This window comes from Canis aureus, chromosome 6 (genome assembly GCF_053574225.1).
Source record: "Canis aureus isolate CA01 chromosome 6, VMU_Caureus_v.1.0, whole genome shotgun sequence".
Lineage (NCBI taxonomy): Eukaryota > Metazoa > Chordata > Mammalia > Carnivora > Canidae > Canis > Canis aureus.
This window is the reverse complement of record NC_135616.1, coordinates 63072085-63084869: the sequence shown is the minus strand read 5'-3', so window position 1 is coordinate 63084869 and position 12785 is coordinate 63072085. Positions and strand designations below refer to the sequence as shown.

The window sequence follows — 12785 nt, the reverse complement described above, 5'->3', positions numbered from 1 at the left end:
ATCAGAGATGGCACAGATTTGTGTATTCAGCATAATTTTCTAGCAACTAGCAGTAGAGCATCTTGCACTGATAAAATCGGTATGTCATGGCAATTTTTGACAGAGAGCAGCCAGTGTTTGGAGAAGGGGAGCCTTTTCCTAATTGGCTCAAAGGTGCCATGGTGGACTGGCAACAGGCTGGAGTGAGCCCTTCCCATCAGACACTGCGCTGACATCTTTACACTTCCTATCTCCTTGGATTAGCTACTGGGGCTTGTGTTTGGCCAGTTTTCCTTGTGGAGGGTTTTTTTTGTGATACTAACACCTTCCCCATGGAGACCAGATACGTTTCAGGCCTACAGTTTGAGGGAATGGCCCTAATCAGCATATTTCTATCAGAGTTGTCCTGTCCACAGTCTCATCACAAGCCTGATTCCACAGGACAGGGGGTGCTAGAGTCCCAACAAGACTCACGGGGTACTGCGTGGGCACCCTGTGTCTGCTTCTGCCCCGCCGACAGGATGTGAGGCATGTGCTGAGGGAGCAGCTGACAACCCTTGCTCCCGGAATCGCCTCCTCCTGCCTCAGGGAGGGGCTGTGAGTCTGCGGCTAAAAGCACCTGTTCTTCTTTGTTCTGTCTGGAGCAGCTGGAGGAAGACAGCTGTTCATGAGACCGTCTAGCCTTAATCTCCCTAAACCTCAGTTTTCTGTGAAAAATGAAGCCTGAAATCTCTTTCTCGCAGAGTTCTTATTGGTATTCAAAGAAGGAGTATCTACTGGGCCACCACAGTGTGTGCCAGATTAGGACTCTCCATCAAAGCTGGTAGTCCTCTCTCTTCCCTCTCCTTTCTTCTCTGTCTCCCCAACAAACCAGTAGCCATTTCCTCTTCCCCTTCCATCCTATTGAGGAACCTAGCCGGCCTCACTGGGTCCCCTGTACCTGAAGTTCCCTCAGCCCCAAGTAAATCTTCCTCACCTTTCAGAGTTTCATCAAGGAGGCTCTGATGTAAAATCTCCTCATAGACATTTTCAACATGAATCATATTGGTGTGATCTGCAAAAATGAACTGTTCATATTTCTGGAGCTCCTGGAGCGAGGAGAGAGGAAGACAGAGGACGAGGCATGAGATGCCAGTTTGCAGATGAGGTACAGGGAGCCTCCCACTGATGATGCCCTCTTGCAGTGTGGGGCACTCAGCCACTGGTCATTCCCTTCCCTTCCCCAGGCACGAGGCACTGTTTCCTGTACTCGGCACACGCTCTGTGTACTTCAGGGGTGTAGACAACATAGATTTTAAGCATCTCAAGGCCCTGTCTGTGGGTCAGTGGGTCTTAAGGCCCTCCTTTTTTTTTCTGTCACAACCAAAATGTTTCCTTCTTCCTTTTTTTTTTCTTTTAAACTCCAATAGTATTTTACCAAAGTATAAGTTATCTTGGTAAACATACACATTTTACAAGTATGTCTCAGTGGTTTTAAATATATAACTATACCCATGTTAACTGTAACCCAGATCAAGATAGAGACTATTTCCAGCACCCTGTGACTTTTTCTTGACTACACCCCCAAACAAGAGGTAAGCACTACTCTGATATCTGTCACAACAGATTCGTTTTTCTAATTTTTTTTTTTTTTGAGACAGAGAGAGAACATAAGGGGGGTTAGGGAGAGGGAGAGAATCTTAAGCAGGTTCCACACCCAGCAATGAGCCTGACAAAGGGCTCAATCTAACAACTCTGAGGTCATGACCTGAGCCGAAATCAAGAGTTGGATGCTTTACAGACTGAGCCACCCAGGTGTCCCTAGTTTTTCTGATTTTTGAACTTTACATAAATCAAATAATATATTCTTGTGTGTTTGGTTTTGAGATTCATTTGTGTTGCTACATGTATCATCAGTAGCTTGTTCCCTTTTATTGATAAAAGGCATTCATTATATGGATAAACTAAAATTTTTTAGCTATCCTCCTTATTGAGGGTGTTGAGATTTTCTCTTTTTTTTAATTTTTTTTTTTAGATTTTCTCATTTTTTAACTGTTACGAATACAATTGCTACAAACATTCTTGTGCATGATTTTTTTAAATCTTAAGTATATGCCTAGAAGTGAAATTGCTGGGTCCTGGACTAGATGTTTGTTTAACTTTATTAGAGGGACCCTTTGCACAGATATGGAGAATCTCTAGTCACAGATATGGAGAATCTCTAGTCAAGGACTCTTCAGGAACATTCTCCTCTTTCCCTCCAACTGGTCCTGACACTCATTGATTTCCTCTAAGACAACCCAGGCAGGATGTGAAATCTTGAAAACTTTCTGCTCTCCAAGAGTTTCCAGATGGCTTGAGGTCAGGGTAGGGATCAAAATATACCAAGTCACATGCCAGTGATTGGTATTCAAAGGGGCCCAAGAGCCAGGGCCTTAGCAGTGGGATTTGATGCCTTTTGCCTAAAGGGACAGGATCTTCAGCATGTGATCAGAAGCCACCACGTGCAGACAACTCAGTGTTAGGAGTTGAGGGTCTATAGTCCTGGACCAGATCACAGCAGGCAATAATGGAGTCCTTTTATATCCACCCTAGAGCAAAGCCAAAGGATTGAAAAGACATGAGCTTCCATGACCCTGAGAACGTCTGTGAGGCAGGACTGACACACAAAACAGAACTGTGTGGAAAGAGCACTGCCCAGGAGGCTGGACACTACCCTGGATTTGCTGTGGGACCCAGGCAAGCCATGGCACTGATCCCTGCCTCTCTCTTCCTCTGCAAAGCAAGGGGCACAGACTCATGTCTGCAACACCCGTTCATCTTCCTAGGTGGTCTCCCACTCTCTATTCCCCTGATTCATGCTTCAGGACTAGGCAAAAACATGACCCTGGGAAGTCCTCCCTGACCCCATAAGCAGAGCTGGGCACCTGGCTCAGCACTCTGGTTGTCCCTCTTTCCCATAGGCTACCGCTGTGCTCATCACATGGCACACTATATGCCTGTCCTTTCCTGTCCCCTGCCTTTAGGCTATAAACTCTGGCACAGCAGGGACGTTGGCCTGGCACAGTGCCTGGATCACATGTGATATATAGTCAATACATGTTTGCTGAATAGACAGGAGACCTTTAAAATTTCAAACAGCTAGGGATGCCTGAGTGGCATAGTAGGTTAAACATCCAACTCTTGGTTTCAGCTCAGGTCATGATCTCAGGGTTGTGAGACTGAGACCTACATCAGGCTCTGCACTCAGCATGGAGTCTGCTTAAGATTCTCTCTCTCTCAAAAAAAAAAAAAAAAAAAAAACCAGAGTCAGTCTCTCTGTCTCTCTCTCTCTCTCTCTCTGCCTCTCCTCCCTGCTTGCAACTCTCTCCCAAAATAAGTGTGTGGAAAGGAACAGTATCTATGGATGTTTATATTATTGTGACATGTCCAGCTTGGTAACATAGGTCTTCTATATTGAACTGATTGAACTGTGTGTGACATATGTTTAATTCTTGGAGCAATTTAATTGGAACCACACTAAGGGTAGGTTTGGGGGAACCAGAAATTTTTTATACCTCCCCAGGCAATTTTAATGTGCAGCTTGGATAGAGCACCACAGATCTAGGAAGCTATGATTTAAAGAACCAAAGGAAACATACTTTAGTCAAATAAAGAATCCTTCAGCGAAGCAGATAATCCGCCAATTTATCCATTCTGTAAATCCAGATTTTAAGAAATCTCTTGGCACTGAAGTAATATCCTTCATTACTAAAAACTTGGGGTCTCAGTTTCTTTGGAAACCAATCTCAATTGATTAAAAATCACAAGAGTATTTTATAGATTGGGTACAACTCTGATGTTTGGAAAAAGGGAACAGAAAAGAAAGGGGGACTTCCTTTGTCCTCTTCTGGGAGGAGGTAGCTCTGGCGCCCTCAGATTGCCTTTTGGATTGAAAAAGAAAAACAGTCTAAAGTAGAATGTCTGTGTGCAGACACATCCAGAGGTGGACTAAGTCACCCTTTAGGTCTCTAAACATTTCCATCCACACGTGGCCAAAGGACATCCATATAGACAGATTCTTCATTCCTGTGGCTTGGTTAAATTCCCAGAAGTAAATGCCCAGTACTAAATATGCCAAGACTCTAAAGAAAAAAGCATTTATAGAATATAAAAATAACCAAAGACATTTCTGTAGTAAAATAACTCATGCTAAGGATTTAACGTTCTAATTCTTGGAGACCCTCTCAGCTGCCCAAAAGCCCTTTTTCAATCCTCAAAAGCTCTTTATGATTTGCTCCAAGAGGGAGAAGGCACTGACAATGTCCATGCTCATAGATTATTTCTGAAACGTAGAAATAGTAGTGGTATATACCACTCACTGAATACACACCATGTTATCAATGACTATGAGCTGAGTTCAAACTCTGGTCCTCACCAGCTCTGTAACTTTGGGCCTATGACTCAATCTTCAGGTTTTCTCATTCCTACAATGAGAATATAAATAGTACTTCCTCCTAAAGTTGTTGTGTGAATTATTGAGATAATCCATACAAAGTGTTTAACATAGTGCCTAACACATGGTAAGCACTTGTCAAATAATAATTCTAATGTCATCTTAAGAAAGGTGCTGCAAAATATATCGTCTCCATTTCCCAGAAGATGGAATCTAGGCCAAGATAGAGGAAAAGTGACTGCCCAAGGCACCAGAGCCAATACACAGAGGAACTAGGACTTGAACTCAGGTCTTGTATATTATATGTGCTGCCGAAGCGAGCACTGAACCCAGGTCTTGAACCAACCTCCGGAGGTGGCTCACCCATGGCTCTGCTCTGCAGTCCAATGCACACCTTCATAAACATGGCTGTCACTGGTAGCAGCTTTAAATGGTTTCAGTTTCATTGATTTCACCAAATAAACATTGAAAGAAAAAATATTCTTCTGTAATCATGTTACTTAAGGTCTTTTCCTGGATGTAGTGGTCAAGTTTCAGAGGACACGTGGTACCCATGAGCCATACTATGATGAGGAGCACCTGGTGTCCTCGGGTGCTCTATGACAACCCTTCATTTGGCTCAAAGTCAGATCTCTACCTTTGAGATTTTGTCTAGTCTGGGGGTTGGTAAATCTGACCGCTGCTTGCTTTTGTAAATAAAGTTTTATTGGAACACAGAAGCACTCATTGTTATATGTTGCCTATGTTTGCTCTTGCACTTAGCAGAGTAGTTGGAACAAAAACATTAGGACCCAAAACATTTATTCTCTGACCATTTGCAGAAAAAGTTTGCTGACCCCTCCCTGGTCTAGTCAGCTGTTTGGAAGCACATCATAGCCAAAGAATTTGCTTGAACTTCACAGCAATAAAAGCAGGCTCTCAGGAGTAACCAAGCCCCTTACTGGTTTGCACGTGGATGCCAGTGCCTTCTGCACGGTGGGAAGTGTGATTTGAACCAGTGCCTCTTGAAATATCCTCTTCCGGATGGTGCTGCTGTCATAATCATATTGCTGTCAATACAGAGATAGAAACATATGCTAAATAGCAACATTACAATCTGTTATCTTTTGCTTAAACAAAAATGCAGTCACTCACTTGTCTCCCTTTTCCTCCTATTTCTGAGGATGCTTATGGTGTTTCCAAGGTCTCAAAGATCTTACTATGCAATTCTCTTATACTTTGGGAGGAGGGTATGACTATGAGTGACCCATCTTACTCTCCCCTCTTACAGATAGAGAAACCGAGGCAAGATCAAAACAATAAATTTTGCATCAAAAAGAAGTTGGGGGTGAGTTTGTATGTCATCACCCCCATCCTGGGTGGGTCCATAGGAACCAAGATCATCTACTCCTTTCACTCTACATCCAAAAAAGCAGGATCGGTGGGTTGTAATGATTTCCACAAAGGAAGAGAGCGTCTGGCATATAGCTACCTTAACACCATGGCGTGCTAACCAAGGAAGTTTAGAATCCAGACCAAGAAAGATGATGATTCACTATTCTGCATGGAATATGCAAACCTAGAGGCCAGAGTTTGGTTTTAGATGACACTTTAAGAAGATCACAGACAAAAAAAAAAAAAAAAGGAAGATCACAGACAAACTAGAACACAGTCACGGGTATGTGAGGGAATGGTCAGACCAAATAAAGAATGGTTAATGGCACGAAGGCATTTATACTGGAGATAACAACCATGGGCGAAATTATAGCTCCATTCAAACAACCAAAGGCCACTCTGTGGAAGAAGGACATAAACAGGGAGAACAGAACTAGAATTACCAACAATGACAACTTTTTTTGCAGTTAAAAGTGTCCGGAGAAGAAATGGACTGTCCAGGGGGGTATAAAGCGTCTTGACACTGGAGGTGATACTGTCATTGACACTCTTTTCTTTCCAACTGCAAGTTCATTATTACTTGTGTTCCATAATAAATATTGCTTTTAATCTCAGTGATTTGGTTGCCATTGTTTCCTACTGCCTATGAGGTATTAAGACTGGGTCTAAAATTCAGGGACCGACCCCTAAGCTCTGTGGGACTTTGATCTTCTGCTCCAAGGCACTGTTTAGGGGAATAGGTGGTAAGAAATTGGTGGACTAAGTTTAAGAATTGTTTCGGCTGTAGGCTCACCACTGACGAGCCTGCTGAGCTTCAGTAAGTCACGTTAGCTCGTAGTGAGTCAGTTTCCTCATCTCTATAACGGAGACACATTCTAATTGTCTCGCAAGTCCTTGTGAGGATCAAACGAAACAGGATAGGTTACAAACAAAAAAGCTTTAAACATAGACCATATATGTGCAAGCTGCTATTATTAAAACCATTTTGCTATATACTTAAGCAGTAAGCACATTAAAAACAAGTTCGTATGGCAGGTGCCTTTTTTTTGTTTTTTGGAGTATTTCCTTTGCCAGGAGATTTTTATTTTTCTAAAAAATGTTGGTCAATTTAAATGGGTTTTACTACATTGTAAACTCTTTGAAGAAGGAAGCTATGCTGCGCCTGATTTTTCATTTTTGTGTAATATCTATCACGGCGCTTTGCTTATAGTGGACAGTCAATAAATACCAAGTGCGGTTGCTCTGAATATAAGCCAGGACAGGGCACTTCTCGCGGATGGACCAGGATCCTGAGGACCTGAGGTCCCTAAAGTTGCCACTAGATGGCAGGACAGGCACGAAAGTCCTGGAGGGAAAGAGGGCAGGATTACAAACGGGGTGTGAAAGACAGAGCTTGGTATTTTCCACTTAACAAAAGAAGCAAGGGGGGAGGGGGGGGGTGTCACACTGTTGTTTTACACGTCCCACAAATGAGAGGATGGTTTTACCTTTAAGACTCGGAGCTTAACCTTCTCAATGGCGACTGCAGTTTTAGAGGTCTCTCCTTGGAGGTGTGGGGAAAGCAACTGCTCGAAAGTGAATACTGCATTCTCCATTAGCTAGAAACCAAAAACAACATGGAAGGGCACCAGGTCAGACCCCAGAGCAGGAGCAGGGAGGGGATGACCATCATGGTCCCTTCAGGCACTACTCTGGGGCCACCCAGGGCAACAGATCTTCATCCCCCTACCTGGCTTGGGAAATAGGCACTTGGCCACAGTGGGATCAATAAGAGTCTGGGAAGTAAAACACATGCTCACACACGTGTGTCAGTGTGCATACATGTATTTTCTTCCTCCTCTCACCTTCATGCTCTGAGCTGGGAGGCCCATGGCAGCCATGGGATTGAGAATACCATCCTCTCCCATGGCCAACCCCTTCCTCTAGTCTCCGGTACCTGCAGCCTGGGCTTGACATACTGAGGTGGGAGGCTTCCCTAGTTATTTTTTGCTGCTCTAATGCTGTACTTCCACTTTTCTGTGCTTGCAAAGCACTCCAGCACACATCTCTGCACTTTCCAGCCTATCATCATCTCACTTCTCTTCCTTTCTCTGCCAGTCTGGAAGGGAGGCAGGGTCAGGGGTTGGTGGGCTGATACGCTCAAAGGGTAGGAAACGGAAATGATTCAGATTTCTTATTCTCTGCACTTGTACCTGGATCGGTTTCACCAAGGTTCGGCATTACCAAAGGGACTTCTGTTAAACTGTTGCCCAATTTTGTTCCCGGTCCATCTTTAATCCTTCACAATTCAAAGGTTAGATAATAAGGTGTATCACTTAATCCATCCTGTAGCTTGTAAGGAACAAATGTTCCTTTCTTCCCCAAGCCTGTGATCCCAAAGCATGAACACACAGCTTTGTCACAGCACTCTCAACACTGTAGTAACCTGATCTAAGCATCTCTCCTGGAAGTGGGTTCTGGCACTGTGCCCAGCCCTTTAGTATGCTTCCCCAGAACACCCCTGAAATAGAATTGTGTTCTGAGGGCTCCAGCGATCACACCTTTCTTCATTTAGAAAGCACCGTACTATGGAAAGAATTTATGCTTGTTCCTAGAGAAAAAGTTCCTTGTGGGGAGGGAAAAAAGGGAATCTATCAAGTAGACCCAAGAAATCAAAATATGAAGCCGTGATTGATTGGTTGATTTCCTCTTAACCAGGTTTGGGAATTAGTGTAAGCTACTAGTTCTCCATTCTGGCTACCTATTAGAAGCAGTGGGAATGGGAGTGAGGGAAAATTAGTGGGAGTGGGGCCTAGACATCAGGATTTCTCTAAAGCTCCCCCAGACAATTCTAAACCTTGTGTAGCCAAGGTTAAAAGTGCTGGTTTGACAAATCAAGTAATTATCAATTAATGCTACTTGATTTCCCTGAAATGTTTTTTTTCTTTCTGATGTTATGAACATGGAAGAAAGATGAAGCCAGTTGGAAGGACCAAGTATGTCCTTACTCAACATGATGACAACAGAAACAGGCCCCTTTGCCCAGGGCTGCACAGGCACACCGGTCTCACTGGCCAGCCCCTGTTTCTCTGCTGTCTCCATCCTCACCCCCACCCATGGAAGCCCCTGCTGCTCCCACCTCCTGCATGTAGTTCTGTGTCCTCTGGACCACCAGATCCACGTGGGGGAATCTGAAGCGGCTCTTGAGATCCTGCAAGCGCTCCTGAAGCAGGTTGACTTTACTATAACACGGTTCCATCTTCAAGGAATCCAGGGGAAGATTCATGAGCTGGCCTAGATGCTACATTTTGGTGAAAGGAAAAATTAAATACCTTCAGACAGAGGAGCAATACTACATGCATATTATATATTACATAAATTCGAAATGATCAAATGTATGTTATTAGAGTGATTCATTTCTCAGATTACTATATCTGTGAAATTTCAAATGTCTTACTTTCCTCCTTCAAGGGTCCCTGGGGCAGCTCCATTGCTAGGGCAGAGACTGGTAGAAGAATCAACTGGATGATGGAAGGAGAGCATCTGGGAGGCCCCAATCTTAGCTTTTGATGGATGCTGAGCTCCCACTTTCAGAGCTCAAGAACTAGGTAGGCAGGTTTCTTGGCACCAGGAATTGTTGCTGGGCACCTGGGGCCTCCAAAGCCTTCTTTAATGAGTGCCATTCACTTAAAAAACCTCTGGGAAGTCAGGGTGTCCGGGACCCCGGGACTCTGGGAATGAGTCCGAATCTCCACCATTCTCTGAGGCTCCAGGGCTCACGGGGCTTCCTCTGTTGTAGGTTGTCTATGGTGCTAGTGGGTGGGGGAGGTAGGTAGTAGGAGGAGGCCCGGCCTGGGAGATGCATCCAGTTTAAAAACCGGGGTCCTGCCTCCTCTGCTTTGCACAAGGAATGAAGCCACAGGGCTCCGAGCAAGAGGGCTGCAACAGATCCCCTCCATTAAAGACATCAGGTTTTTTTTTTTTTTTTTTTTTAAATTTTTATTTATTTATGATAGTCACAGAGAGAAAGAGAGAGGCAGAGACACAGGCAGAGGGAGAAGCAGGCTCCATGCACCGGGAGCCTGATGTGGGATTCGATCCCGGGTCTCCAGGATCGCGCCCTGGGCCAAAGGCAGGCGCCAAACCGCTGCGCCACCCAGGGATCCCAGGACATCAGGTTTTATCAACATACTCTTACACCATGAGTGTTGTTGCCAACTGAATGCATTCTATTTTCCAAGCGAATTTTCAAATAATTTTTAAAATTGAGGGGATCCTGGGGTTGCTCAGTGGTTTGGCACCTGCCTTCAGCCCAGGGCGTGATCCTGGAGTCCCGGGATGGAGTCCCACATAGGGCTCCCTGCATGGAGCCTGCTTCTCTCACTGCCTGTGTCTCTCCCTCTCTCTCTGTGTTTCTCATGAATAAATAAATAAAAACTTTAAAAAATAGAATAAAATAAAATAAAATAAAATAAAATAAAATAAAATAAAATAAAATAAATAGAGTATTGGATACCTAGAATAAACAGGTGGGTGGGCAGAGGGAGAGAGGGGATAGAAATGTGCAGTAAATGGATGCCCAGGGAGAACTGGGGAGGAACACAGGGTGAGTGTGAGTAAGAGAGGATGTGCTGTCTGATTTTCAAATCACAGAAAAGAGACAAAGCTAGAGTTCTAGGTTTCTCTAAATAGGAATTCTTACAGGGCTCATTTCCATTGCGTGTGTTTTATTTAAAGATTTTATTTATTTATTTATTTGAGAGAGAGATAGAGCTGGAGCAGCAGCAGGGAGGGGGAGAAGCAGACGCCCTGCTGAGCAAGAAGCCCCACTCAGGGCCGGATTGCAGGACCCGCCCCTCCCAGCCCCAGATCAGGACCCAAGCCCCTTAACCCACTGAGCCACCCAGGCCCCCCTCTCATTGTGTTTATAAAGAGAAAATATCACCCTCATTGAGAAGGGAGTTGTGGGGAGCTGCATTGGAGTAGGATTAATGGTCAAACACACACAGTCAAACTTGTCCCTCCTCACACAATATGTAACCTATCTGTTTTGAAGAAATAACAAGCAGACAAGAGAAGAAAACCAGGTTAATGCTCTGCTCCTATCAGCGTGGCCAAAGTTTAAATAAGTGGGAATGCCTATTGCTCATGGGCATCTGGGGAAGAAAGTCCTCTGCCATATACAACTGACAGACAAAATTTAAATCACCTCTTTTTTTTTTTTTTTGTGAAATGCAAATGGTAACATCTGTTAACAGGAGAAATAAACCCACCTTTCATCCTGGCAAGTCTGACTTAGGAATTTATCCCACAGGAATGAAAGCATCAGAGTACAATATATGTAACAAGATTATTTATCATAGCTTTGTCCATGATGCCTGCAACATTTGGATAGTTGAGTAAATCATGGTGCATTTGTACATGAAATATTATGTAGCCATTACAAAGAATGATTTAAAGCTAGAGCAGCTAATTTGAAGACAGTATTTTTTGAATGAGAACACTGATTGTAATACAATTCCATTTTTTTAAAGAGCAGACAATCAGAAAAAACAGCTCATAAATGTGTATGTTTTATAATTACATAAGTGGGGTGGGGGATAAGTACAGAATGGCAAATGCTAAGATGTTAACACTACTTACTTGAAGGGGGGGGGTGTTGGGGGAGGGGAAGGGGGGTAAAGGCAAGTTTTTAAAAAGGGTTCAAAAAGAAACTTTAAAATATTTGTAAAATTTACCTTGTTTATGTACAATTACATGTGTATGTATGCATAAAATAATAAGAAAGGGAAAAAAAGAGAGGTATCTGGTTTTATCCACTGACTGGTAGTGATGTGTCAAATGTAAAACCAAGCTGCCATGTTACGTGACTGATTCCTGAACTTTGGGGTACATCACATCCATGGGAGGCCTTGTGAAACAGAATGCTGGGCTCTATCCCCAGAGTTTCCAATTCAGTAGACTGTTGGTGGGGGCCTGAGAATTTGGGTTTTTAACAGCCAGATGATGACACTGCTGGTCTAGAGACCACACTTTGAGAAACAGTGTTTTTATCATGAGTCTCTATTTTTGGAAACAAACCAATGAACACAATTTATATCAATGAGGATACATGCTTCTATATTTGCATGAACAAGAAACAAGTATGTGAAAACACATTCTAAGTTATTTATATTAGTTAATTCAGGGAGTTGGGAGTGGAGGTAGCCTAGGAGTTGGTGTGGGTAGGAGCTGATGTGAGAAACAAAAGCAGCAGAAAAATTATTAAATTTCTTTCCTACCTACAGCCCACTGATGAGTCCTTGAAACAGAGTGACATTCCTCTAGGGACTCAATTGCCTTGATGTTGCTACTTTGCTAAGGGCAAAAGGCAAACTTAGCCTGACCCTCCAGGATCCTGTAAGTCTACTTTAATATATAAAAATTCCTTTGGAAACTTCCTTGATCTCTATCCCGCAAGATACATGTTAGCAATCATCCCCCAAGCATATGACCCACCAATACACATCTGAAAGATCTTATGACTCAGGCTTTATTAGACAGTAATAAATGATCCTTTCCCAACAATAACTAGTCCCCTCAAGGTTCTGGAAACCTTGCTTCCAAAATTCTTCAAGGACTTACACCCCCCATCCAAACTTGAAAGTCTATAATGGCCACTCCTCATGACACCAGTGCAGCTCTTTCTGCCCACGGGTCCTGTCCCCGTGCTTCAATAAAACCACATTTTTGCACCAAAGACGTCTCAAGAATTCTTTTTGCGGGGACGCCTGGGTGGCTCAGTGGTTGAGATCTGCCTTTGGCTCAGGGCATGATACCAGGGTTCCCGGATCGAGTCCCTCATTGGGCTCCCTGCCAGGAGCCTGCTTCTCCCTCTATGTCTCTCCCTCTCTCTGTGTGTCTTTCATGAATAAATAAAATCTTAAAAAAAAAAAAAAAAGAATTCTTTCTTGCCTGTTGGCTTTGAACTCTGATGTCTTTCCTACCATGGGTGTTCAATTTTGCCCATATAGTCTCCCTATATATTGTTTCACTTGCA

At 43.6% G+C, this 12785-nt stretch overlaps 1 protein-coding gene across 3 annotated transcripts in view; it reads right to left on the bottom strand.

Annotated features, from left to right (window-relative positions):
* NIBAN1 (niban apoptosis regulator 1) overlaps nt 1–12785 on the bottom strand; it is a 214477-nt gene that overhangs the window by 5263 nt on the left and 196429 nt on the right. For all 3 annotated transcript variants that reach the window (XM_077901926.1, XM_077901929.1, XM_077901927.1), the window contains 4 exons: nt 8886–9047; nt 7255–7365; nt 5335–5442; nt 956–1067 (listed from right to left, as the gene is read on the bottom strand). In XM_077901926.1, coding sequence (XP_077758052.1) covers nt 956–1067; nt 5335–5442; nt 7255–7365; nt 8886–9047 — 493 coding nt within the window. The remainder of the gene's footprint in view (nt 1–955; nt 1068–5334; nt 5443–7254; nt 7366–8885; nt 9048–12785) is intronic.